Source organism: Oncorhynchus gorbuscha, linkage group LG10 (genome assembly GCF_021184085.1).
Source record: "Oncorhynchus gorbuscha isolate QuinsamMale2020 ecotype Even-year linkage group LG10, OgorEven_v1.0, whole genome shotgun sequence".
Taxonomy (NCBI): domain Eukaryota; kingdom Metazoa; phylum Chordata; class Actinopteri; order Salmoniformes; family Salmonidae; genus Oncorhynchus; species Oncorhynchus gorbuscha.
The window spans coordinates 46866896-46893592 of NC_060182.1; the positions used below are offsets into that span (position 1 = coordinate 46866896).

General features: G+C 42.0%; 1 protein-coding gene across 1 annotated transcript; it reads right to left on the reverse strand.

The window, feature by feature from the left end:
• Positions 1–1386: 1386 nt before the first annotated feature.
• Positions 1387–24705, reverse strand: LOC124046900 (glucocorticoid modulatory element-binding protein 2-like). Its single transcript, XM_046367671.1, has 11 exons — positions 24643–24705; positions 24307–24321; positions 14011–14126; positions 13353–13426; positions 8354–8478; positions 7973–8076; positions 7380–7537; positions 7226–7300; positions 6408–6545; positions 2384–2506; positions 1387–2202 (listed from the first exon to the last, which is right to left on the reverse strand). The coding sequence occupies exons 1-11, from the start codon at positions 24703–24705 to the stop codon at positions 1577–1579; spliced, it is 1617 nt and encodes a 538-aa protein (XP_046223627.1). The 3' UTR covers positions 1387–1576.
• Positions 24706–26697: the final 1992 nt, after the last annotated feature.

The window sequence follows — 26697 nt, forward strand, 5'->3', positions numbered from 1 at the left end:
CAGACCGTATACCACAGGTATGACAAAACATTTAATTTTACAGCTCAAATTTGTGATATGGCCAGTATACAGCCTGTATCCGGGCACTCCGTGTTTTGTTGTGCGTAAGAACAGCCCTTGGACATGGTATATTGGCCATATACCACTCCTCCTCGGGCCGTATTGCTTAAATATACTGCGTCCGTAAAATATAGTATGTCAGCTTGGACATGTATAAGCTGGAAGTTGAAGCCTAGGTGTTGTTGTCCATTAGTTTACTCCAATTAGTGGAGGTAGGGTTAGGGGAAAATAATAAAGGAATATCTGGAAGCAAAATAAACCATTCAGCACTCCCTACCAGCATGTTCTGATATCAAGGTGTGGGGCTAGTAGCATATTAGAGACAGGTCTGAAAACATGCATAGTAAACATTGGCTATTGTAACAGACCGATGCAGTACAATAACAGCTTTCAGAGCGTGTAACAAGCATGAGTAAGTTTAAATAGAAAAACTGTGTAAAAACAGGGCCATATACAAACTTAAGCTTACCTACAGTATTTCATTGCAGCGCGACCAGACAGAGTTTAACAGTCATGTAGCCTAGCTTGTATGCTTGCCCATCAAGCGAGGGCCATATTATATTATGATCATGTGGACTCACTGTTCAAGGTTGCATTTGATTTGCCCTTTCATGAGCCATGTCATTTAAGTTAATGAGAAGACTGAAATTCACAACTCAACGCCTTTTCTGCTCAGAAGAACTGTTACACAAAGCTATTAAAAGTTGATTTCATGGTGAATTGAACAACTGGTTTAGAAATAAAAACAAATGCCAAATACTTCAAGTTTTCCAGTAATGGCTAGATTTAAGAATTTATACAATTAATTTACAGAGTACACTGACAAGTTCAACAAAACCACCAGTTTGTTCACTTTTCATTTGTTCAAAAATATTAACTATATAATAAAATGCATTGTAATATTGAACAAAAAGTTATATACAGTTATTAAATGTTGAAAAGGAAAAACATTCTGATGTTGAAAGATTGTAGAATTTACATTTTTAGCACAATGTAAAGAGATAATGTGAACATGGCACCTACACCCCAGTGAAAATGGACACCTGAGAAGAACTAAGATCATGGCTTTTGAGCAGAGTCGGCATCTACTTGCATGGTTATAAAAATATACACTTATGAACTCCAAACTCAATTCTGCACAGACATTTTCACCTACACACACACACACACACACACACACACACACACACACACACACACACACACACACACACACACACACACACACACACACACACACACACACACACACACACACACACACACACACACACACACACACACACACACACACACACACACACACACACACACACACACACACACACACACACACACGCGTGTGCTTTGAGTAAAATGAGCAGTGCATGTAGTTATACATTTGAAGTAATCTTTACTGATATGGGTCCTTCATAGTTCAACACCACTAGACCTAAGCACTGGTTCCAGTACTTGCACTCCAAACCAGTGAGGAGTCCCCGACATGTTTTTAACACTACAGGAGGAGTCCATCTCTCTAACTCTCCATCGTCTCCTTCGCCTCCTGCTCCTCAGTCTCTGGTGCCACACCCTCCTGCACATTAACTTCCACCCGTCTCCCCAATGCTGTGACCACTGCTGCCGTGCTCTGCAGTGCGTTGTTACCCATAGGTACTGCCATCATGGTAGTGGTGCCCTGGGCCGTGCCCCCAGCCAGGCCCTGTATCTGGGTGCTCAACGCGGCAGGCAGCGTGATCAGCTGATAGCCTGAGCTGACCATCTTGACGAAGGCTGATGGTGCGGGTGCACCCTCCTGAACGGCGGCGGCCGTGGAGAGTACAGTCAGATTGGAGGCATCTGGCCCCAGCTCGCCCGTGGGGGAGGTCAGCACCGTGTAGGTCTGCTGGCCGGCACCGGCTCCCCCTATCGAGAGCACTTTGCACCCAACAGGCAGGCCTGCCAGCTGGGTGAGAGGCAGGGTGATCTGGGTGGGGGCACTGGACATAACGGCAGGGCCCGAGACAGCGCGGGTGAGGCGTGGGCGTTTGGGCGTGGACGGCACGGCCACGGGAGTTAGGGTCATGAGGACGTTGTTGAGGTGTTGGGATTTGCTCTTTAACTCCTTGGCACGTTTCCTGTGCTCGTCACACTGCTGCTCCAGAGCTACGGAAAAAGACGGGCCAAACTTAATACACAACGCAAAACAGTAACATTTCACATTATTTGCAAAAGGAGCTGCTTCTAAGCCAGCTGCAACAAAAATAGTGACATCTAGGAAATCCTCAAAACACAAAGGGCTCAAAGGCAAAATAATGAAGAATGTTATTGTGAGAATTTAACTCACCGACAAGACTGCGTGAATACTGCTCCCTATGTCGGTCCATCTGGCTCTTGTGACTGGCTAGCACCTTCTTAACCAAGTCGAGCATGCCGAAGTTCTGCACTATATTGTTCAGCAGCACAGCATCTGCGAAGACATAGTCCAACACAGAGAGTAGGAGCATGAAAAGTCAGGATTGAAGTGAGAATGGCATTAGGACAGCAGAAAAACAGATCACACATGACTATATTCAACGAATGGGGGAAACATTTCTGAACAAAGTCCTTATTTAAGTTTCAATTTTTGTTTTAGCACATAACATAGAAGCAGAACCATCTTTGTTTATTTTGTCTTATTATAAGACCCTCCCAGGTGTTAAAACAAAAATCCCATGACTGAAACTTAAGGTCAATTGCAGATCAATTATCTGTGGGGCCAAGTTAACCCATCCTTTCATGTAAAAAAAAAAGAAGGTAATGACCATCAAATCATGCTTTAAGTGACTTGTTAGGGCTCGGGTCCTTGTATCAGAATTTCCGCCTGACTGAAGTGCCCAAAGTGAATTGCCTGTTACTCATTGTCGTTGGGCGGTGCCCAAAGATGTGCGGCTGGCTTCCGGGTTAAGTGAGCACTGTGTCAAGAAGCAGTACGGCTTGACAGGGCCATGTTTCGGATGACACATGGCTCTGGAGAAAAAAGGGGTAAAAGTACCAAAAACTAAAAAGAAAAATACATATGTAGAAACAAGGATGATCAATGGAAACAGGATGCCCCTGAGCTCAATTTCAAGTCTCATAGCAAAGGGTCTGAATACTTATGTCAATAATGTCATGTTTTTTTAAACAATTTTTATACATTTCCAAACATTAAAAAAAAGGTTTTCATTTTATCATTATGAGGTATTGTATAGAAAAATCATCCATTTTAGAATAAGGCTGTATCTTAAAATGTGGAAAAAGTAAAGGGGTCTGAATACTTTCCGAATGCACTGTATACACAAAAGTATGTGGCCAGTGGAATGTTGTCCCATTCCTCTTCAAATGGCTGTGTGAAGTTGCTGGATATTGACGGGAACTGGAACACGCTGTCGTACATGTCAATGAGTGACATGTCTGGTGAGTATGCAGGTCATGGAACAACAGACATTTTCTGCTTCCCAGAATTGTGTACGGATCCTTGCGACATGTGGCCATGCATTATCAAGCCGAAACATGAGGTGATGGCGGTGGATGAATGGCATGACAATGAGCCTCAGGATCTCGTCACATTATCAGAAAACGTCGTCTCGCCCACACGGCACCATCGACACAGTCTGCCATCTGCCTGCTACAGTTGAAACCAGGATTCATCTGACGTGCCAGTGGCCATAGAAGGTGAGCATTTGCCTATTGAAGTCAGTTATGACACCAAACTGCAGTCAGTTCAAGACCCTGACAGTTTGTGCAGAAATTCTTTGGTTATGCAAACCAGTGTTCTGCGGTTTTGAGGCTGGTTGGACTTACTGCTAAAGTCTCTAATACAATGTTGGAGGTGGCTTATGGTTGAGAAATTAACATTCCATAATCTGGCAACATCTCTGGTGGACATTCCTGGAGTCAGCGTGCAATTGGCAAACACCCTCAACTTGAGACATCTGACATTGTGTTGACAAAACTGCACATTTGAGAGTGGCCTATTTTTTGGGGTCTCTAGCACAAGGTGCACCTGTGTAATGGTCATGCTGTTGAACCTTTCTGGGAAGGGAGTTCCGCTAGCGGAACACCTGGCCTACAGACAGTGAAATTGCAGGGCGCCAAATTCAAAACAGAAATGTCATGATTAAAATTCCTCAAACATACAAGTATTATACACCATTTTAATCCAACCACGGTGTCTGATTTCAAAAAGGCTTTACGGCAAAAGCACACCATGCGATTATGTCAGGACAGCGCCTAGCCACAAAAAAACAGCCAAGGGGAGGTGTCACAAAAGTCAGAAATAGCGTTAAAATGAATCCTTTGATCTTCATCTGGTGGCACTCACAGGACTTCATGTTACACAATAAATGTTTGTTTTGTTCGATAAAGTTAATCTTTATGTCCAAAAACCTCATTTTTCTTTGCGCATTTAGTTCAATAATCCATGTACACAAAGCGCGGGCACAACATCCAGACAAAAAGTAAAACAAGTTCCATTAAAGTTAGTAGAAACATGTCAAACAATGTCTGTAATCTTTAGGATCTTTATCATAAATATTCAATATTATTTAAACCGGACAACAGCGTTGACAATAGAAAAGAAAGAACCAACAACGCGCGACAAACAACTCAAGCCACTTACGCTGAGTGGACTTATTCTCTCCCCTTTCACAATAGAAGCCTGAAACAACTAAAGACTGTTGACATCTACTGGAAGCCTTAGGAAGTGCAATCTGACCCCACAGACACTGGATATTGGATAGGCATTCCCTTAAACTACAAACCTCAGAATTTCCACTTCCTGGTTGGATATTTCTCAGGTTTTCACCTGCCATATGAGTTCTGTTATACTCACAGACATTATTTTAACAGTTTTAGAAATGTTTAGTGTTTTTAAAATTCAAATCTACTAATTATATGCATATCCTAGCTTCTGGGCCTGAGTAACAGCCAGTTTACTCTGGGCACGCTTTTCATCCAAACTTCCCAATGCTGCCCCTTATCCCAAACAGGTTTTAAACAGCTTCTTCATATGCCACACCTGTCAGGTGGATCAATTATCTGACAAAGGAGAAATGCTCACTAACAGGTTGTTTCCAAGATGGTGTAGCAGTCGGACGTGTGTTTTTGTCTTAATTACTCTCCTGCAACCCGCCCCACCCAATGTGGTACGGATCTGCTATTTATTTTTATACTTTAGAACCGGGACCCCCTTCAGAAGCTAGCCAGCTAACGAGCTAGTAATCATTTAGCCACTGCTAGCGGTCCTCACCGTTAACTCAGACATCAGCCAGCCTCAACCTAGTCAATTCCTGCCAGTCTGCACAGCGCGATATCAGCCCAGAGCATATCGGAGTGCTTTTTCTCTACAACATCTCCGGATTCCTACCGCAAGCTCTGAACCTTTACACCGGATCATCACAGCTAGCTAGCTGCTATCCGAGTGGCTACTCCTGGCTAACATCTCTGTCCTGAAGCAAGCACCAGTTAGCCTGGAGCTAGCCTGAAGCTAGGCCCAACTCTCAGCTAACCAAAGAGGTCCACCAGCCAATTATTGGGCTACAATACTTATTTTGCCAATTGGCCTGGACCCTGGATCACGACTGGTCTGCCGACGTAACCATCCGAGGTGGTCTCAACAGGCTCTTCCATTGCGATGTCGCCGGATGCCCATCTGCTAGCCCCGGCCCACTAGCTGTCTGAATCGCCATGTCTACAGCTCGCCTAGCGTAGCAGTGACTACGGAATTGGCTCCCTGAATCATCTAGTGCTACTCATTGGACCCTATGAACACTCGGCTACACATGCCTCTCCCTAATATCAATATGCGCACCAGCTGTTTTTGACAAAACGACACATACCCCCACCCCTAGTCTTACCAGAGGTAGCGTCTCTGTTCTGCCGGTGCATGGAAAATCCCGCTAGCTCCACATTGTCCGTATCTTCGTTCAGCCACGTCTCGGTGAAACATAAGATGTTAGTTTTTAATGTCCCGTTGGTAGGATAATCTTAAATCGTAGGTCATCAATTTTATTTTCCAATGATTGCACGATAGTCTTTTCTTCACATAAAAGGCATGGATCTGGGACTATTCCAGTGAAAGCAGGATGTCGGACTCGATAAAGGAAAAGGTTTCTTCCAGTCCGCAGTGAGTAATCGCTGTCCAGAAATGATTTTCGGTCATAAGAGACAGTAGCAGCAACATTATGTCCACAATAAGTAAAAAAATAAGTTATACAAAACGCAAAAATAAAAATAAAAAATAGCACAATTGGTTGGGAGAATGTAAAACATCAGCCATGTTCTTCAGCGCCATCTTATATTATACATACACACACACAGATAATTTAATTGAGAGAAGCTCCACTGACCATTGACCTGCAGGGGAGGCTCGGTGATGCGCTCCTGCATTCCCTTTAGCACCTCCTGAATCTCCTTCTGGAAGTCCTCCACCACTTCCTCCAGCAACCCAGCCTCCTTCAGACCCCTCCAGAAGGTCACAGAATCCTCTGAAACAAAGCAAGGGCAGGAATTTGATGAACTGACTTGTTGGAAAGGTGGCATCCTATGACGGTGCCACGTTGAATGTCACTGAGCTCTTCAGTTAGGCCATTCTACTGCCAATGTTTGTCTATGGAGATTGCATGGCGGTGTGCTAAATTTTATACACCTGTCAGCAACAAATGTGGCTGAACTAGCCAAATCCACTAATCCGAAGGGGTATCCACATACTTCTGTGTATGTATGTATGTATGTATGTATGTATGTATGTATGTATGTATGTATGTATGTATGTATGTATGTATGTATGTATGTATGTATGTATGTATGTATGTATGTATGTATGTATGTGTGTATGCATGACCCATATATAGGTTGACAAGTTGATTTAGGTGGGCTAGCTGTGGAATAGTTCAAATACATGGAACGTCTGCAGGAGCCCAAAGAGATTTGAAAACCTCTACAGTAAAAAGAGATTGATTAAGAGAATAAGTGTACATCATGATCACAATTATAACTGTCAACAGATCTAAGTGCACTGTCATGTAATATAATAATAATAATAATAATAATAATGTGACTGGAAAAGCAGTGGGGCCATTACACGATTGAGCGTCTGATTATTGAACGTTGAACGTCTAAAGTAATCTAGCCTAATTTCTAAGCAAAGTGGTCAGTTAAAACTCACCTCCTATAGCCGTGACCCATTCCGTGGTGTCGTCTGATGATACCTCTGTTGGAAACATGGCCGGTGATCCGTTCACTAGAATGACATCATGGTAAGCTTTGAACACCTCAAATGTTACACAATCCTTTCCAAAGACTAGGATGTGAGTGTTTACCGTCAGATAAGGAAGGAGTGACAGGAACATATTCGGTGGCCTGCTGGCTGCTGAGTGACACTCTGGTCCCCACCAGGTCAATCTTAGTACTGCGGCAGGTGTTGGAGCACACCTTGGAGTGCTGGTAGAAATCCAACTCGCCTGAGTCCATGATTTTCCTATGGGGAATTATATCATACCATTAATCAGCTGCCAGACAGCATCAGAGAAAGTCTCATCTCCCGACAAAGTGCGGTTCATTAGGGCATGCAATTGAAAACTATTTAAAACATTTTGCATCTGAAAGCAAAAATAAGCATTTCTTATTCAGTCCAGATAGACCCTTCCCTGTTTCAGCCCATTTGAAAGCCCATTTGAAACATGACCCCAGGCCTTACTAAACTTGTGCCATGGAAGCACCCTTCATTTATTTTATGTTACAGTGCCATCGTGTGGCACATTTCAGAACTGCAAAATGATTGATAATCCATTTTGCAGACTGAGAGTGTGAACTTAGTGTGAACTTAGAGAACTCTACTCAATTCTTGCATTGAGATCCATACGGTTCACATTGTAAATTCTTTGTGAAAATCCATCCCTTCGAAGCCACTGACCTGATCATAGTGCCGTTCACACGAATGGCTCTCTTCCAGTCCTTCAATGTAGATTTCCCAGCCAGATAGACAAATTCCTTGGGACTGATGAGATGCTCATTGAACTGGAACAGAGATTGACCCCGATGATGTCGGTCTTATTCATGAGTGCACATCGTAGAAAAATGGTGTGTAAAAGAAAACAAGTGCTTCTTATTGGACAAGTTCAAGTTTTTTTTCTTTGTTTAGGGCCAAATGAACATGACCTGGTACCTCCATGGTTCCTCTCTTTGTGCGCATATCATGGTGATAATAAACCTCAAAATGATTATTCTATAGGACTGTGAAAGACTGAGTTGAACTTGGCTAAAATGGCTAAAAAGTGGGTTAAATCAGACATACTTGGACACATTTGATGTTGATGCCAGGGCAAACAAACTTCTTCCAGACCAGGGTGCCCTTCACATCCCCACAAGTGATTGGGTAGACCAAATCAGCTTCCACATCCATCTCCTCTGACAGCTTCACTGCTCAGACAGAGAGGCAGATTACAAACCAGCATTTAATTCATTTGATCATTTAAGACATGCACACAGCCACTTTACAAAAACAAAGTGATGGTTTAGGGAAGTAGAATGGCGCCGTAGGGGATGGCTGACGTTTTACAACTGTGCTATTTTGTTAGTTTTTTTGCAACTTATTTTGTACATAATGTTGCTGCTACCATCTCTTATGACCGAAAATAACCTCCGAATATCAGAACAGAGATTACTCCCCTCGAACTGGAAGAAACTTTTTCCATTAACGAGTCCGACATGAAGCATATACTGCTTTATCGGGAACAGGCCCAAATCCACATAATTTGCATGAAAAAAAAGACGGGAGAAAAAGAGGGCAGAAGTCAGGCTGCCTTCTCAGAAATTGTAGGCGGGCGAGTAACCCTCACTGCCTTCCGTTCTATTGGCCAACATGCAATCATTGGAAAATAAAATCAATGACCTAAAATCAAGATTATCCTAAAAACGGTACATAATATCTTGTTTTCCACATTGTCATGGCTGAACGATGACACAGATAATATAGAGCTGGCAGAATTTTCCATGCACCAGCAAGACAGAGAAGCTACGTTTGGTAAGACGAGGGGTGGGGGTGTGTCTTTTTGTCAATCACAGCTGGTGTGCGATGTCTAATATTAAAGAAGTCTCTAGGTATTGCTCAGCTGAGGTAGAGTAATTATGATAGTGTGGTCTACAGCCCATCTATATTATTCGTGACTGTCTATTTACCACAGAAAAAGACTATGCTGGCACTAAGACACCACTCAACCAACTGTATAAGGCTATAAGCAAACAAGAAAATGCACATCTAGAAACAGCGTTCCTAGTGGCCGGGGAGTTTAATGCAGGCAAACGAATCCATTTGACCTACATTTCGACCAGCATGTCACATTTCTAACCAGAGGATCACCTTTACTCCACACACAGAGATGAATACAAAGCTCTCCCCTGCCCTCAATTGGGCAAATCTGACCATAATTCTATCCTCCTGATTCTTGCCTACAAGCAAAAACTAAAACAGGAAGTACCAGTGACTCGCTCAATAAAGAAGTGGTCAGATGACATGGGTGCTTCGCTACAAGACTGTTTTGCTAGCACAGCCTGGAATATGTTCCGGGATTCATCTAATGGCATTGAGGAGTATACCACCTCAGTCACCGGCTTCATCAATAGGTGCATCAACGACTTCCTCCCCACAGTGACCGTACGTACATATCCCAACCAGAAGCAGTGGATTACAGGCAACATCCACATCGAGGTAAAGGCTAGAGCTGCCGCTTTCAAGGAGCTGGAGACTAATCCGGACGCTTATAAGAAATCCTGCTATGCCCTCAGATGAACCATCAAACAAGCAAAGTGGCAATACAGTATTAAGATTGAAACCTACTACACCAGCTCTGACGCTCGTCAGATGCGGCATGGCTTGAAAACTGTTACGGACTACAAAGGGAAACCCAGACGCTTCCCTGACCGATTCTGTAATACCTACATGTTTCAAGGAGACCACAATAGTTCCTTTGCCCAAGAAAGCAAAATCAACCTGCCTAAATGTTTACCGCCCCGTAGCACATGAAGTAGCCATGAAGTGCTTTGAAAGGCTGGTCATGCCTCACATCAACAGCATCCTCCCGGACACCCTAGACCCACTCCAATTCGCATACCGCCCCAACAGATGTCACAATCTCAATCACACTCCACACTGCCCTTTCTCACCTGGACAAAAGGAACACCTATGTGAGAATGCTGGGGCGGCAGGTAGCCTAGTGGTTAGAGCGTTGTACTAGTAACCGGAATGTTGCAAAATCGAATCCCCGAGCTGACAAAGTAAAAATCTTTCATTGAGACAGCCTATAGGGAGGAGGTCAGAGACCTGGCAGTGTAGTGCCAGGACAACAACCTCTCCCTTAATGTGAGCAAGACAAAGGAGCTTATCGTGGACAACAGCAAAAGGCGGGCCAAACAGGCCCCCATTAACTTCGACGGGGCTGTAGTGGAGCGGGTCGAGAGTCTCAAGTAGAGGTCGACCGATGGCATGGCTGATTAATTAGGGCTGATTTCAAGTTTTCAGAACAATCGGTAATCAGCATTTTTGGACGCCAATTACATTGCATTCTATGAGATGAGGAACCTACGTGGCAGGCTGACCACCTGTTACGCGAGTGTAGCAAGGAGCCGAGGTAAACTTATAAAAAACAATCAATCTTCACATAATCACTAGTTAACTACACATAGTTGATGATATTACTAGGTTAACTAGCTTGTCCTGCATTGCATATAATCTATGTGGTGCCTGTTAATTTATCGAATCACAGCCTACTTCGTCAAACGTGCTTTTTTTCATGAATGCGCCTTTGTTAAATCACCCAATCGTTGCACGAATATACCTAACCATAAACATCAATGCCTTTCTTAAAATCAATACACAGAACTATATATTTTTTGAAACCTTCATATTTAGTTCAAAGAAATTAATGTTCGCAGGCAATATTAATTAGGGAAATTGTGTCACTTCTCTTGCGTTCATTGCACGCAGAGTCGGGGTATATGCAACAGTTTGGACAGCCTGGCTCGTTGCGAACTAATTTGCCAGAATTTTATATAATTATGACAAAACATTGAAGGTTGTGCAATGTAACAGCAATATTTAGACTTAGGGTTGCCACACGTTCGATAAAATAAGGAACGGTTCCATATGTCACCAAGAATAAATGTTTTGTTTTCAATATGATAGTTTCCAGATTTGATCATATTAGATCATATTAATGACCAAAGACTCATATTTCTGTGTTTATTATATTCTAATTAAGTCTATGATTTGATATAGCAGTCTGACTGAGCAGCTCACAGTAAAGTTTGAATAAATGCTTACGTTTGCCAGCAGCTCTTAGCCATGCTTGATCACAGTACTGTTTGACTTCAAGCCTATCAACTCCTGGGATTAGGCTGGCAATACTAAAGTGCCTATTAGAACATCCAATAGTCAAAAGGTATATGAAATACAAAAATGGTATAGAGAGAAATAGTTGACACATCATAATTCCTATAATAACTGCAACCTAATATTTCTTAACTGTGAATATTGAACCACCAGCTTTCATATGTTCTGAACAAGGAACTTAAACTTAGCTTTTTCACATGGCACATATTGCACTTTTACTTTCCTCTCAAACACTGTTTTTGAATTATTTCAACCAAATTGAACATGTTTTATTATTTATTTGAGACTAAATATATTTTATTTATGTATTATATTAAGTTAAAAGAAGTGTTCATTGTTCATTCAGTATTGTTGTAATATATATATATATAAAAATCTGCTGATTAAAACTGTTTTTTTTTGGGGTCCTCCAAGAATCGGTATCGTCATTGAAAAATCATAAAATCGGTCGCTCTCTAGATTCAAGTTCCTTGGTGTCCACATCACCAACAAACTAACATGGTCCAAACACACCAAGACAGTCGTGATGACAACACCTTTTCCCCCTTGGGAGACTGATAAGATTTGTCATGGGTCCCCAGATCGTCACAACGTTCCACAGCTGCACCATCGAGAGCATCCTGACCGGTTGCATCACCGCCTGGTATTAGCAACTGCTCAGCATCTGACCATAAGGTGCTACAGAGGGTAGTGCGTACGGCCCAGTACATCACTGGAGCCAAGCTTCCTGTCGTCCAGGACCTATATACTAGGCGGTGTCAGAGGAAAGACCCAAAAAATTGTCATTGACGCCAGTCACCCAAGTCAGACTGTTTTCTCTGCTACTGCATAGCAAGTGGTACTGGAGCACCAAGTCTAGGACCAAAAGGCTCCCTAACAGCTTCTACCCCCAAGCCAAAAGACTGCTGATCAATTAAATCAAATGGCAACCGAACTATTTACATTGATCACCCCCCCCCCCCATTTGTTTTTACACCGCTGCTACTCGCTGTTTATTATCTATGCATAGTCACTTCACCCCTATCTACATGTACATATTACCTTGACTAAAGCTGTACCCCTGCACATTTACTCGGTACCAGTACCCCCTGTATATAGCCTTGTTGTTATTTTATTTCCTTTTGTTTACTGGTAAATATTTTCTTAACTCTTTCTTGAACTGCACTGTTGGTTAAGGGCTTGCAAGTAAGCATTTCACGGTAAGGTCGACACGTTGTATTCGGCGCATGTGACAAATAAGGTTTGATTTAAATTTGATTGTTAGTTTGATAGGCCTGCCTCGAGGGACAATGAATAAGTTACAGAAATTTGTACAGCAGAACTAGCTGTGCCCTTTGGTACAGGGGATATTATTTATTATAAATGCAATATGAATACCGCTAGAGAAGTTTCCAAACAGTCGGCCACAAACATCAGAGTTAACATTAGATTCATCATCAAGCTCATGGCAGTGACAATGTCCTGATCAGCATATAACTTCACACTTTACCTTAGGCTCCTTCAGTCCATTATTAGGCAAACATTATTCCTTATAGTCCAAGGACCTTACATGTTCTGTTTAGAAACTAATTGTCTCTGGCAGCCAAAAACTCCATCAAAACATGAATTGATTCTCATATTGTGGTACGGTTCTAGAACAAAGCCACATATGCTTTCATATCACATCAAAATGATTTAAAATACTAAATACACACTTACTGTACACTGTTTTAAGGTGTCGTAATAAAACCTTTTATTGATTGTTGCTGATATGGAGGATATGTTCCTTCGGTTTCCAAAACCGTACCGCAAGTGATGAGTGTTAATGTTTAGAGCAAGTGTCGGAGATCTAAACAAACCTCCCCGGCCAGAAGATACTATCGTCAATAGGTGCTAAAGGTAGTTTGCATGAATGGATTAACTTTACCTAGGACTGCCTCCTTTGTCACAGTGATGGTGGCGTCAGTTTCTGACTCCACGCTTCCATCTGTAAGTTCCTCCCTGAATAGATAGAGAAACTCCAATAAGTCAATAAGCCATAGAAAAAGCTCAGTGAGTGTTAAAATCAAAGACAATATGCAGCACCCCAGATGAGAGGGGACAGATACTATCAAGTGTACCACTACCAAAGACTAGACTATGTCCATCTTTGGTTGTGGTACGCTTGATTACAAACCTACTACCACCACTAGGGTTGACCTTTTGAATATATGTAACCTGATGAGGAACAACTCATCAAATAGTCTTATGTAACATAAGTCCAGTGGCGGCTGCTAAGAGGACGGCTCATAACGGCTGGAACAGAGCGAACGGAGTATCAAACACATGAAAAAAAATATGTATTTGATACAATCCCACTCATTCCGTTCCAGACATTACCATGAGCCCGTCCTCTCCAATTAAGGTGCCACAAACATCCTGTGGCATAGGGCTAAGGGGTATGTATCACTGACTCAAAGTGACTGAGGTTTGTGTGTATGGTAAACACACAATTAACTCACTGTTTTAAGCTTTAATACTTCCCTGATTGGTCTGGAGAAGCAGTCATGGGACTTTCATCTCAATGTGTGTGTACCACCACTCACCCTGCCTGGGTCAGCTCTGTAGCCACCAGCACAGTCTTCACCACCTCTGCAGCCGAGCCCTCCCCTGCTCCATCCGGCGTTGTCACGACTACCACCTCCTCCACATTAACATTGACCTCAGATGATGCCATGGGGAGGGTGGGGGGGGGGGGGTCAGGTCTCACTGAGTGAAACAGACACAGTTCTGTGCTAATGATGAAATTTGACATTCCAGAGTACATCTCCCTTCAATGTCTTTTAGGCTGATATATGGCGTGGGCTATTATTAGTAATTGAAAGAAGTGTACTAGGTCTCTTCACTATGGCTACCACCAACTGGCCTTTCAGGGGTGAATGATCATACTTCTGCCTAGGCCACCATTTGGCAATGTAAACTAGTTAGTAGGGACGTAACAATTCACGTCGGTCCCTGGTTAAAATATTTAAGATATGAGTGCATCAGTCTGCAGTCCCCGAACAGATCTAAAATGTAGCATGCATCGGTCAGAAAAAACACCAATTCACAAAATAATTCTCATATTAGGCTCTTTTAACCATCCAAAAATACCTATTCTTTTGTGACAACTGATGCATTCTCTCCTTCAGCGTCAAACTGAGCATGTAACTGTGCTGACAGTCATTGATCAATAAGTCATTTTGCATTCCAAACAATCCCAAGCAATATCAGTTGCCTAGTTAAACTGTGTACTGTACGCTCCGCTGACCAACAAGAGGTAGGCCGTGCGTCCCCTTGAGCATTCAAAATGTTTGTAAAATGTCTTGCGCAATATTAGGCTTTATTAGTTGAGTGACAACCAATGCAATTTGTTAGGCTATTATCAAATGCATTGTTAAGTGTTTTAACAGAATAAAGTATCCTAAGCAACCTTCTGATTGGGGCTTAGTTTAGTTTTGCTTTAAACCATAACGATGGGCAACTTTGATGGGGGTGGGGGAACAAAAAAAATCTGAACTCAATATGGAGGGGCTGCAGTTGCTCACAAGTCTGATATCTGAGTGAGACCGACTAACAAAAATGGTGGCCCCCCGGCCTGTATTCGGCCATGATAACAAGCTTATATAGCTGGCCACTAAACTGACTTAGCAATAAATAATCAAATGTTGCTGACATGGGCTAATTGAGAGAAAGGGAGAAACTGCTAATGCACAATGTCATGACGTTGGCCTGGGGGTAGGTTTATGACAGTCATAAATATCTCTCCCCCTTTTTCCTCTCTCTACCCTACTGATGTGACATTTGAAAATCCCTTGGTTAACATAGAGATTCTGGGAAATTCAGAAGGTGGGGGGAAATGAGTTGGTACTTAATGAATAGGATGTCAGTTTGGTTGTCTTCTGAGACATTCTCATCAATAATATCAATGATAGGATGACAAACTCTACAGTGGAAAGTGTACACATTATGGTTATCAGATTCACATGGAATTGTTGTGTAATTTAAAATGTTTGAATATAAAATTGGTGAAAAGATGAAATGTAATTTTAGCTTCCAAATGAGAGATTTGGGTTTTCATAAGGTTAGGGCTCTGCTCAATCAGTGACCCGCCCCTGTGAAGCGACATGGGCTATAAAACTATGAAACACACCCTTCTCTCCCTCCACTATATAAAAGCCTTGACGAAAATGTAACCTCCTGTTCCGGGTACATTAGGATGACGATCCGATGTCAGAAGGGTTCAGATAATAACTACAGGGTGAAGCCAACCTCAGCGTGAGCTTTGGTTGCGAATGGTATGAACTTTGAACTCTTATTCGCTACAGAAGTGATACCTCCTAGCCGTTGAGTTAGCAGCGGCCACTGTAAACGTGGGCTAGGAGAGGACAGACAGAGTATCCTGCCTACCACACAACGACGACACTACAACGTTTCCCGTTCACCACCAGAGACACTCTTCAAAGGATGGAAGAACTCTTGGGCAACTCGGCCTTCCATCTACCACCAACCTATTGAAGCGCAGCTCAGAGTAAATATTCATTGCATTTTCCTTTTCCAAATGGGCAGTAATTTAGAATGCATAAGATACTGTATTTATGATAGAGACATCGCTTCTCCCTTTGTTCTTCAGTCTTTCCGCTTTTTCACTTAAACCCAACCCCCCCTTTTCTTTGTGTAACCAGCTGTCATGTCTGTTCCGTCCACTAGGGACATTTTCCTTTATGATCATTTGTAATCAAGGTATGATTCATTCTGTGTGATTAATTAGGTATTTAGTAAATAAATAATTAAACCCAATTGTGTATTGCTCAATTTAACTTGTTAGCCAGGTTTCGTGAAGATAACCAAGAATTTACAACTTTCAGATGAGACTGAAATAAGGTGACGATTATAATATTGACTGCTATTGATGTAAAATATTACTAGGTCTTTAAGAGTTTATTCGGAAGATAACAGCTCTATAAATATTATTTCGTGGTGCCCCGACTTTCTAGGTAATTACATTTACATGATTAGCTCAATCAGTTAATATTAATTACAGAGAAAGTATTTTATAGAACAGCATGTCATATCACTTAATCCGGCATAGCCAAAGACACGACAACAACCCAATTTTGAATTTGCGTATTTTACCTTTCTAACTCGCAACAGTAAGTTAAGACTCTGACTGAGTTCCTAAATAAATAAATATATTTGTGGAAATTTATCCGAGGGCTTTCAAAAAGGGGGACCATTTGCCCGTCCCTGCTTTAAACAATCAGTGTATATGTTATTTTTTCTATATACAGGGTAAAGTTGATCATTTCATAACGAGGACAGCAATCACTTCTGCTAGCACGGTGAAAGCAAGAGAAAAGTTCACTCCGTAAAAACTTCCAAACGGTCTAAACCAAGGGGGTCAAACTCAGTTTGACCAGGGCCTAGTGTCTGCTCGTTTTATTTTCTTCCTTTCTTCCTTTCAACTAGACAACCAGGGAAGTTTCTTACTTAACAGTGGCCTTAATTCATCAAGTTCAAGCGAGTGAAATCCCGCCGGCACTCGGCCCTTCGTGGAACGAGATTGACACATGGTCCAAACCATTTGATTTTGAGACTGGATGAAATCGAAAGTTGTGCTACACACACAAAATATAAAAGTGCAACAATTTCAAAGATTTTACTGAGTTACAGTTCATAAGGAAATCAGTTAACTGAAATAAATAAATTAGGCCCTAATCTACGGTTTTCACGTGATAATTATTTATTTATTTCCTTTGGTCAAAACATAACCCAAAACATACTGCAAATGCATCCAATGAGTTTGTAGTCACAAACTTAACATAGTCATTGCGTGCTACAAATATATATATAAATAAATACATTTAAATAAATAAATACATAAATGGGCCTCAGGAACTCGTCACGGTATCTTTCTGTGCATTCAAAATTGCCATCAATAAAATACAATTGTGTTGATTGTCCGTAGCTTACGACTTCCCATACCATAACCAAACCGCCAATGGAGCACTGTTTACAACGTTGACATCAGCACACCGCTTGCCCACACGACGCCATACACATGATCTGCGGTTGTGAGGCCAATTGGACATACTGCCAAATTCTCTAAAACGACATTGGAGGCAGCTTATGGTAGAGAAATGAACAGTCAATTCTGGCAACAGCTCTGGACCTTCCTGCAGTAAGCATGCAAATTGCACACTTGCACGAAGCTTGAGAAATCTGCAGCAGTGTGTAACAAAATTGCACATTTTAGAGCTCTCAGGTGAAGAAATGCTCACTAACAGGATTTACATTTCTGCACAAAATTAGAGAAATAAGCTTTTTCTGCATATGGAACATTTTTTGGGATCTGTTATTTCAGCTCATTAAATATGGGACCAAAACTTATAAATGCAAAATGTTTGTTCCGTGTATATTCACTGGCTACATCAAAGCTCATTTTTTAAGATACATATTGACACATTGCTAGCTCAAAAACACTGAATCTGCAAAACATTGCAAATTAATTAGTGGCTCAGCTCAGGTGTTCATCAGAGGTTCCCAAAAACGTTTGGCCCTCAATAGGCCTGGGCCGTATACCATAAACCGATACTGATGCACGGACCAGTTTAGGATTTTACTTGACCTTTTATAAAATGGTATTATTGGTTTTATTTTTTAATGTGATGAATGTGTCCATTTTTATAGTTGACTTCGCTACCTGAGTCATCCCCTCCGCTCTCGCTATATGCCGCTTTCCACACAGAACTAGCCCCGCCCAGTCACTCAAGGAGCGCATTTGTTGTTCCATTTGTTGTTCCTCCTCGTGTTCAGTCTCTGCAGCACGTCTTTTCTTATGTTGGCCCTAAATCTTGTTAGCCGCTAATGCTAATCACTAGCTAGCCAATAAATTGACTAAATCAGAGCAAACGTAAATAGCTATACAGCCTAAGGCCATTTCAGTGATGGTATAGACCTACCACTGCATGTTTTATGTGCAACAGTATCTTCTAAATCAAAAGAATAGGCAAAGCAAGAATATGTTAGCTACATGAAGTAGCTAAGAGAAACCATCCAATGTAGCCAAAGATGATAGGTCCCTCTAGGAAACATTTGTCGACACTTTGGTTCCTACCCTGTCACAATAACTCCTCCCTGGCACTGTATTCAAAGTGCCCACTATTATACTACAGAATTAGAATAGTCCTTCTAATTCTGAAATAATTACTTATTCTGAATCCACTAATTCAGTCACTCACCTGTAGAATGTTTTTGTATTTAACCTGCATGCTTGCATTCAGTTTCCCCAAATATGTACAGTACCAGCCAAAAGTTGACTCACCTACTCATTCAAGGGTTTCTTGTACATTCTATTTGACCAAGAAGGAGAGTAATGAGTACTGCATCAGATGATCTGGCCTCCACAATCTCCAGATCTCAACCCAATTGAGATGGTTTGAGATGGAGTTGGACCACAGAGTGAAGGAAAAACAGCCAAGTGTTCAGCATGTGGGAACTCCTTCAAGATTGTCGGAAAAGCATTCCACTATCATTGTTGAAAAACAAGCGATAGTGGGACTAAGCGCAAACCGGATGACATTTTGCTGCAGAATGCTGTGATTGCCATGCTGGTTGTGCCTTGAATTCGAAATAAATCAATGACAGTGTCACCACCCCACACCATCACACCACCTCCTCCATGCTTCACGGTGGCAACCACTCATGTGGAGATCATCCATTCACCTACTCTGCTTCTCACAAAGAAACAGCTTTTTGGAAGAAAAAAATACAACTCAGACCAAAAGGACACATTTCCACCGGTCTAATGTACATTGCGCGTGTTTCTTGGCCCAAGCAAGTCTCTTCTTATTATTGGTGTCCTTCAATAGTGGTTTCTTTAGAGCAATCTGACCATGATGGCCTGATTCACACAGTCTCCTCTGAACAGTTGATGTTGATATCTGTTACTTGTACTCTGAAGAATTAATTTGAAATACAATCTAAGGTGCAGTTAATGGCCAATTTCTGACGCTGGTAACGGTTATCATATCGCTTGATGTTTTTTGCAACTGCACTTGTAGAAACTTTCAAAGTTCTTGGAATTTTGCCCTAATGTGGACTTGGTCTTTTACCAAATTGGTCTATCTTCTGTAAACCACCCCTACCTTGTCACAACACAACTGATTGGCTCAAAACGCATTAAAGAAAGAAATTCCACAAATTAACAAGGCACACCTGTTAATTGAAATGCATTCCAGGTGACACCTCATGAAGCTGGTTGAGAGAATGCCAAGAGTGTGCAAAGCAGTCAAGGCAAAGGGTGGCTACTTTGAAGAATCTCAAATATAAAAATACATTTTAATTAGTTTAACACTTTTTTGGTTACTACATGATTCAATGTGTTATTTCATAGTTGTATTCACTATTATTCTACAATGGAGAAAATAGTAAAACACAAAAGAAAAACCCTTGAATAAGTAGGTGTCCAAACTTGACTGGTATATACACTGCTCAAAAAAAGAAAGGGAACACTAACATAACACATCCTAGATCTGAATGAATGAAATATTCTTATTAAATACTTTTTTCTTTACATAGTTGAATGTGCTGACAACAGAATCACACAAAAATTATCAATGGAAATCAAATGTATCAACCCATGGAGGTCTGGATTGGGAGTCACACTCAAAATTAAAGTGGAAAACCACACTACAGGCTGATCCAACTTTGATTTAATGTCCTTAAAACAAGCCAAAATGAGACTCAGTAGTGTGTGTGGCCTCCACATGCCTGTATGACCTCCCTACAACGCCTGGGCATGCTTCTGATGAGGTGGTGGATGGTCTCCTGAGGGATCTACTCCCAGACCTGGACTAAAGCATCCGCCAACTCCTGGACAGTCTGTGGTGCAATGTGGCGTTGGTGGATGGAGCGAGACATGATGTCCCAGATATGCTCAATTGGATTCAGGTCTGGGGAACGGGCGGGCCAGTCCATAGCATCAATGCCTTCCTCTTGCAGGAGCTGCTGACACACTCCAGCCACATGAGGTCTAGCATTGTCTTGCATTAGGAGGAACCCAGGGCCAACCGCACCAGCATACGGTCTCATAAGGGGTCTGAGGATCTCATCTCGGTACCTAATGGCAGTCAGGCTACCTCTGGCGAGCACATGGAGGGCTGTGCGGCCCCCCAAAGAAATGCCACCCCACACTATGACTGACCCACCGCCATACCGGTCATGCTGGAGGATGTTGCAGGCAGCATAACATTCTCCACGGCGTCTCCAGACTCTGTTAAGTCTGTCACATGTGCTCAGTGTGAACCTGCTTTCATCTGTGAAGAGCATAGGGCGCCAGTGGCGATTTGCCAATCTTGGTGTTCTCTGGCAAATGCCAAACATGTGGACGTCTGGCCCTCATACCACCCTCATGGAGTCTGTTTCTGACCGTTTGAGCAGACACATGCACTTTTGTGGCCTGCTGGAGGTCATTTTGCAACATGCTTGGCACACCCGTATTTGGGGAGTTTCTCCCGTTCCTCTCAAGCTCTGTCAGGTTGGATAGGGAGCGTCTCTACACAGCTATTTTCGGGTCTCTCCATGTTCGATCGGGTTCAAGTCCAGGCTCTGGCTGGGCCACTCAAGGACATTCAGGGACTTGTCCTAAAGCCACTCCTGCTTTGCCTTGGCTGTGTGCTTAAGGTTGTTGTCCTGTTGCAAGGTGAACCCTTGCCCCAGTCTGAGGTCCGTAGCAGGTTTTCATCAACGATCTCTACTTTGCGCCGTTCATCTTTCCTCGATCCTGACTCCCAGTCCCTGCCACTGAAAACATCCCCACAGCATGATGCTGCCACCACCATGCTTCACTGAAGTAACGGTGCCAAGTTTCCTCCAGACTTGACACTTGGCATTCAGGCCAAAGAGTTCAATATTGGTTTGATCAGACCAGGGAATCTTGTTTCTCATGGTCTGAGAGTCCCTTAGGAGCCTTTTTGCAAACTCCAAGTGGGCTGTCATGTGCCTTTTACTGAAGAGTGGCTTCAGTCTGGCCACTCTACCATAAAGGCCTGATTGGTGGTGTGCTTCAAGGATGGTTGTCCTTCTGGAAGGTTCTCCCATCGCCACAGAGGAACTCTGGAGAGCTGTCAGAGTGACCATCGGTTTCTTGGTCACCTCCCTGACCAAGGCCCTTCTCCCCAGATTGCCCAGGCGGCCAGCTCTAGGAAGTCTTGGTGGTTCCAAACTTCTGATGGAGGCCACTGTGTTCTTGAGGATCTTCAATGTTACAGACATTTTTTGGTACCCTTCTCCAGATCTGTGCCTCGACACAATTCTGTCTCTGAGCTCTACGGGCAACTCCTTCGACCTCAAGGCTTGGTTTTTGCTCTGACATATAAGGTCCACCAGTTGACAGTGTAGAGACAGGTGTGCCTTTCCAAATCATGTCCAATCAATTGAATTTACCACAGGTGGACTCCAATCAAGTTGTAGAAATATCTCAAGGATCATCAATGGGTCTGAATACTTTTGTAAATAAGGTATTCATTTTTTATATTTAATACATTTGCAAAAATGTCCTAAATAACTTTTATTATGGGGTAGTGTGTGTATATTGATAAGGCCATTTTATTTAAATCTGTTTTCGAAAAAAACTCTGACCAGACCGCACGCCAGACATCTGCCATTGTGCGCATGTTGATTTTGTCCCCCCACACCAGACGCAATCAGGACACGCAGTTTGAAATATCAAAACAAACTCTGAACCAACTATAAACATTTTGGGACAGGTCAAAAACCATTCAACATTTATGGAAATTTATATAGATAGCTTGCTGTTGCTAGCTAATTTGTCCTGGGATATAAACATTGGGTTGTTATTTTACCTGAAATGCACAAGGTCCTCTATTCTGACAATTTATCCACAGATAAAAGGGTAAAAGTTAAGTTTCTAGTAATTTCTCCTCCTTCAGGCTTCTGACTTTAAATTGCGGTTTGCAACCAAGTTTCTAGTAATTTCTCCTCCTTCAGGCTTCTGACTTTAAATTGCGGTTTGCAACCAACTTTAAGGTGCATTACCACTACCGACTGGAGTGTGGACCTCAGTTCATCTTTCATTCACCCATGTGGGTATATGGTCCTAAAAACCAATGAGGAGATGGTATATGCTCCTAAAAACCCACGTGTCAAAGAGGAGATGTGAGAGGCAGGACTTGCTAAGTTCTATTTTAGCACCTGACTATGCAGACGCTCGCACGCATTGTGGGTGCAATGATCGCATGACATGTTTGTGTACATTTATTTTACTACGCTCGCACACTCAACGTGTGCAGTCCGGTCAACATGTACGGCTGTAACATAAAAAAATGTGGAAAAAGGGAAGGGGTGTGAATACTATCTGAATGCACTGTAGACACACACACACAAGTATGTGGACACCGCTTCAAATTAGCAATTTGGCTATTTCAGCCACACCCATTGCTGACAGGTGTAAAAAACTAAATAAAACACAGCCATGCAATCTCCATAGACAAACATTGGCAGTAGAATGGCCCATACTGAAGAGCTCAGTGACTATCAACGTGGCACTGTCATAGGATGTCACTTAACACTACAGCATACAATGACATTCTAGACAATTCTGTGCTTCCAACTTTTTGGGGGAGGCCCTTTCCTGTTTCAGCAAGACAATGCCCTTGTGGACATAGCAAGGTCCATAGAGAAATTATTGGTCGAGATCGGTGTGGAAGAACTTGACTGGATTGCACTGAGCCCTGACCTCAACCACAATGAGTCACCGGAGGCAAACTAACTGCCCTCCATGACACCTACAGGACCCAACGTCACAGGAAGGCCAAAAGGATCATCAAGGACAACAACCACCCAAGCCACTGCCTGTTCACTCCGCTATCACCCAGAACGCGAGGTCAGTACAGGTGCATCAAAGCTGGGACCGAGAGACTGAAAAACAGCTTCTATCTTAATTTTAAGGCCATCAGACTGCTAAACAGCAATCACCAACTCAAGAGGCTGCTGCCTACATTGAGGCCCAATCATTGGCCACTTTAATAAACAGGTCACTAGTCACTTGAAACAATGACACTTTAAATAATATTTTCATATCTTACATTACTCATATGTATATACTGTATTTTATACAGCCATCGCTCATCCATATGTACATATTCTCATTCACCCCTTAGTATTTGTGTATTAGGTAGTTGTTGGATTACTTGTTGGATATTACTGCACTGCCGTAACTAGAAGCACAAGCATTTCGCTACACTCGCATTACCATCTGCTAACAATGTGTATGTGACAAATAACATTTGATGAAACTTGAATTGGCTGAGCCAGAATGGTCTTGAAAAGGGAAATATGCACATGCCTACTAAGTAGTTAGGGATGAATATTATGTAGAGGGCCTGACCAACAAACTAAGACATTTGGAATCAACGCTATTGAACTAACTAGATGTTACATATAACGTTAGTTCTTCTCATTGCAGTTTTTGTGCTGTAGCTACAACATTATTCATGGTATAAGAAGCTAGTTGGGTGGCTAAGTTTATCATGTCAAGCCAGGCCCAAACAAGGCATAGAGATACTTGTTGTATTATGCCTATGGCGCTCTAGCTGGATAGTTCACTAAATTAGCGGATCCATACACTGACATTTCATTTTAAACTGAGCTTCACAGTTAACGCACAGCGAGCCAAAGCCAGCGATCTACGCCGTGGGGATGAAATAACGTAGCACGTTACGACGGCCCGAGCGAAGCGTCCAGTGTTTACGTTCTGCTGCGTCGTGAGGAGCAGTTGCTTGCTAACAACAGAGGCACACAATATGCCTGTTTTATAGTACTGTAAACCTTGCTCGTCTTACCTTTTTCGGAAATGGCTGCCGTTGTAGTGGTCAAGAATAACGCTAACGTTGCTCAAAGTTCACGAGCGTAGGTTATGGCGCAGTGGATGGTTACGTGAGCCAGATGTTTCACCGAATGTATAAAGCTGAAGCATCCGGTTGACGGTTCCACTCACCACCAAATATGGTAAGGAGAGGAAGCCCAGTGTCCGGCAGTTAGAGAAGAAGGCGGGAGATTGAACTGGGCTGACGAACGTTCTACTGATTTTCTTATTGAAGAAAAGTCCGATCTGAATAAATGTTTTTGTTCCCAAATCTAAAATATGTTACGAACAGAGTGCATTATGTTCTGTATACGTGACCCTTTGCCACTTCACGGTAGTGATGGGCATTCCGGATTTTTTCAGTGAGCAGGCTCATTTGGCTCAGCTCTCCAAAAACAGCCTGCTCTTTTGGCTCCCAAACGGCTCTTTAAAAAATATATGTTTAGTATTTTTTCAAATCAAACAGTTTGCGCTAGTTTGACTATGATTGGTGTTAAAACAATTATAATTTATTATAATTATATTATATTAAATAATTAATTAAATAATTAATTATATTAAATTATTAAATGAAATCATACTCTACCTTAACCACAATGTATTTAAAAATGCATTTGTTTGTTATGAAAAATAATGCTATTAAACATTTGCATTTAAAGTATAACTTTGCATTTAAAGTGCATATAAATCTAGCGATTCAAAATGAATACAATCTGAACAGCATAATAGATTATTGCACCATATCAAAGAAAAATAAATAACAATTTGCAAAACTGCAGCTTCCCACAAATTGAAATAAATGTAAAAAAGAAGGATGCTATTACACTTTTTTATTTTTGTTATTTCACCTTTATTTAACCAGGTAGGCCAGTTGAGAACAAGTTCTCATTTACAACTGCGACCTGGCCAAGATAGAGCAAAGCAGTGCAACACAAACAACAACACAGAGTTACACATGGAATAAACAAACGTACAGTCAATAACACATTTACATTACATTTAAGTCATTTAGCAGACGCTCTTATCCAGAGCGACTTACAAATTGGTGCATTCACCTTATGACATCCAGTGGAACAGTCACTTTACAATAGAAAAAAACATCTATATACAGTGTGTGCAAATGTAGTAGCCTCACCCCCTCTGACTGGTTGAAATAATGACAACAATTGCGTTCACTATGGCCCTGTCCTTCCGGAGTCCGAGCCAGCAACCTGTGCACAGCATCCAGTCAAAGCTATCAACTGCCTTTTCTCTCAGGAGTGTGACATGAGTCCATGTGGAGTGAGCATAGAGAGAGATCCTGTACAAACTTCTCTCATGCTGCTGGTGTACTGGTAGGAAAATGGACAAGACATAATAGACCGTTAAGGACAGTGGCGGCTCGGGTGAAATATTTTTCTGCTTGGGAAAATCAGATAATGTCCCGATTTCAAAATCTGGGGGATAATCAATGGTCATCCACTTTGAACATGTGCCATTGGGAGGATGAACTGAAACATTATCTGAAGAAGAAAATGAAGAGATGCCAGAAGAATGAGTGCCGGGAGGGTCAATCGTGCCCGTAATTGATTCAGGCTTGTCCAAAATCGTTTATTTGCAGTACCAGGTTGATTGTGGCAGTCTGCACACCACGGAATCTATAATAATTTCAACAAAATATCCATTGAGATACCGATCTGTCAATAACTTGTCACTCGCGACAAAAGCTCCAGCTGAAATGTCTTTGCCAGAATCCATAAATGAAATTGTGTAATGAAGCATATGTGTAAGTGTATGAAGGGAAGGTCTTAAACGTTCTACTGCAATGGTTTTACAAGTTTTGTATTTGTATATATTAGGGATCCCCATTAGCTGCTTTATTTTACTCTTCCTGGGGTCCAAACACATTTATGCACAGCACATTACAGCACTATATATCTACAATACAAAATGTATAACACACCATACAACAATATTACAATGTACGTGTGTGTAGAGTGTGTCTGCTAGCACTTGTGTGCGAGTGTCTTTCCCTGTGTGTGTGTGTCTCTTCACATTACCTGCTGTTCCATAAGTAGAATTTCTACGTGTTTTAAAAAATCTGATTCTACTGCTTATGTCAGTTACCTGATATGGAATACAGTTCCATGTAATCATGGCTCTATGTAGTACTGTGTGCCTCCCATAGTCTGTTCTGGACTTGGGGACTGTGAGGAGACCTCTGGTAGCATGTCTTGTGGGGTATGCATAGGTGTCTGAGCTGTGTGCTAGTAGTATAAACAAACAGCCCAGTACATTCAGCTTGTCAACACTTCTTACAAAAAAGTAGTGATGAAGTCAATCTCTCCTCCACTTTGAGCCATGAGAGATTGACATGCATATCATTAAT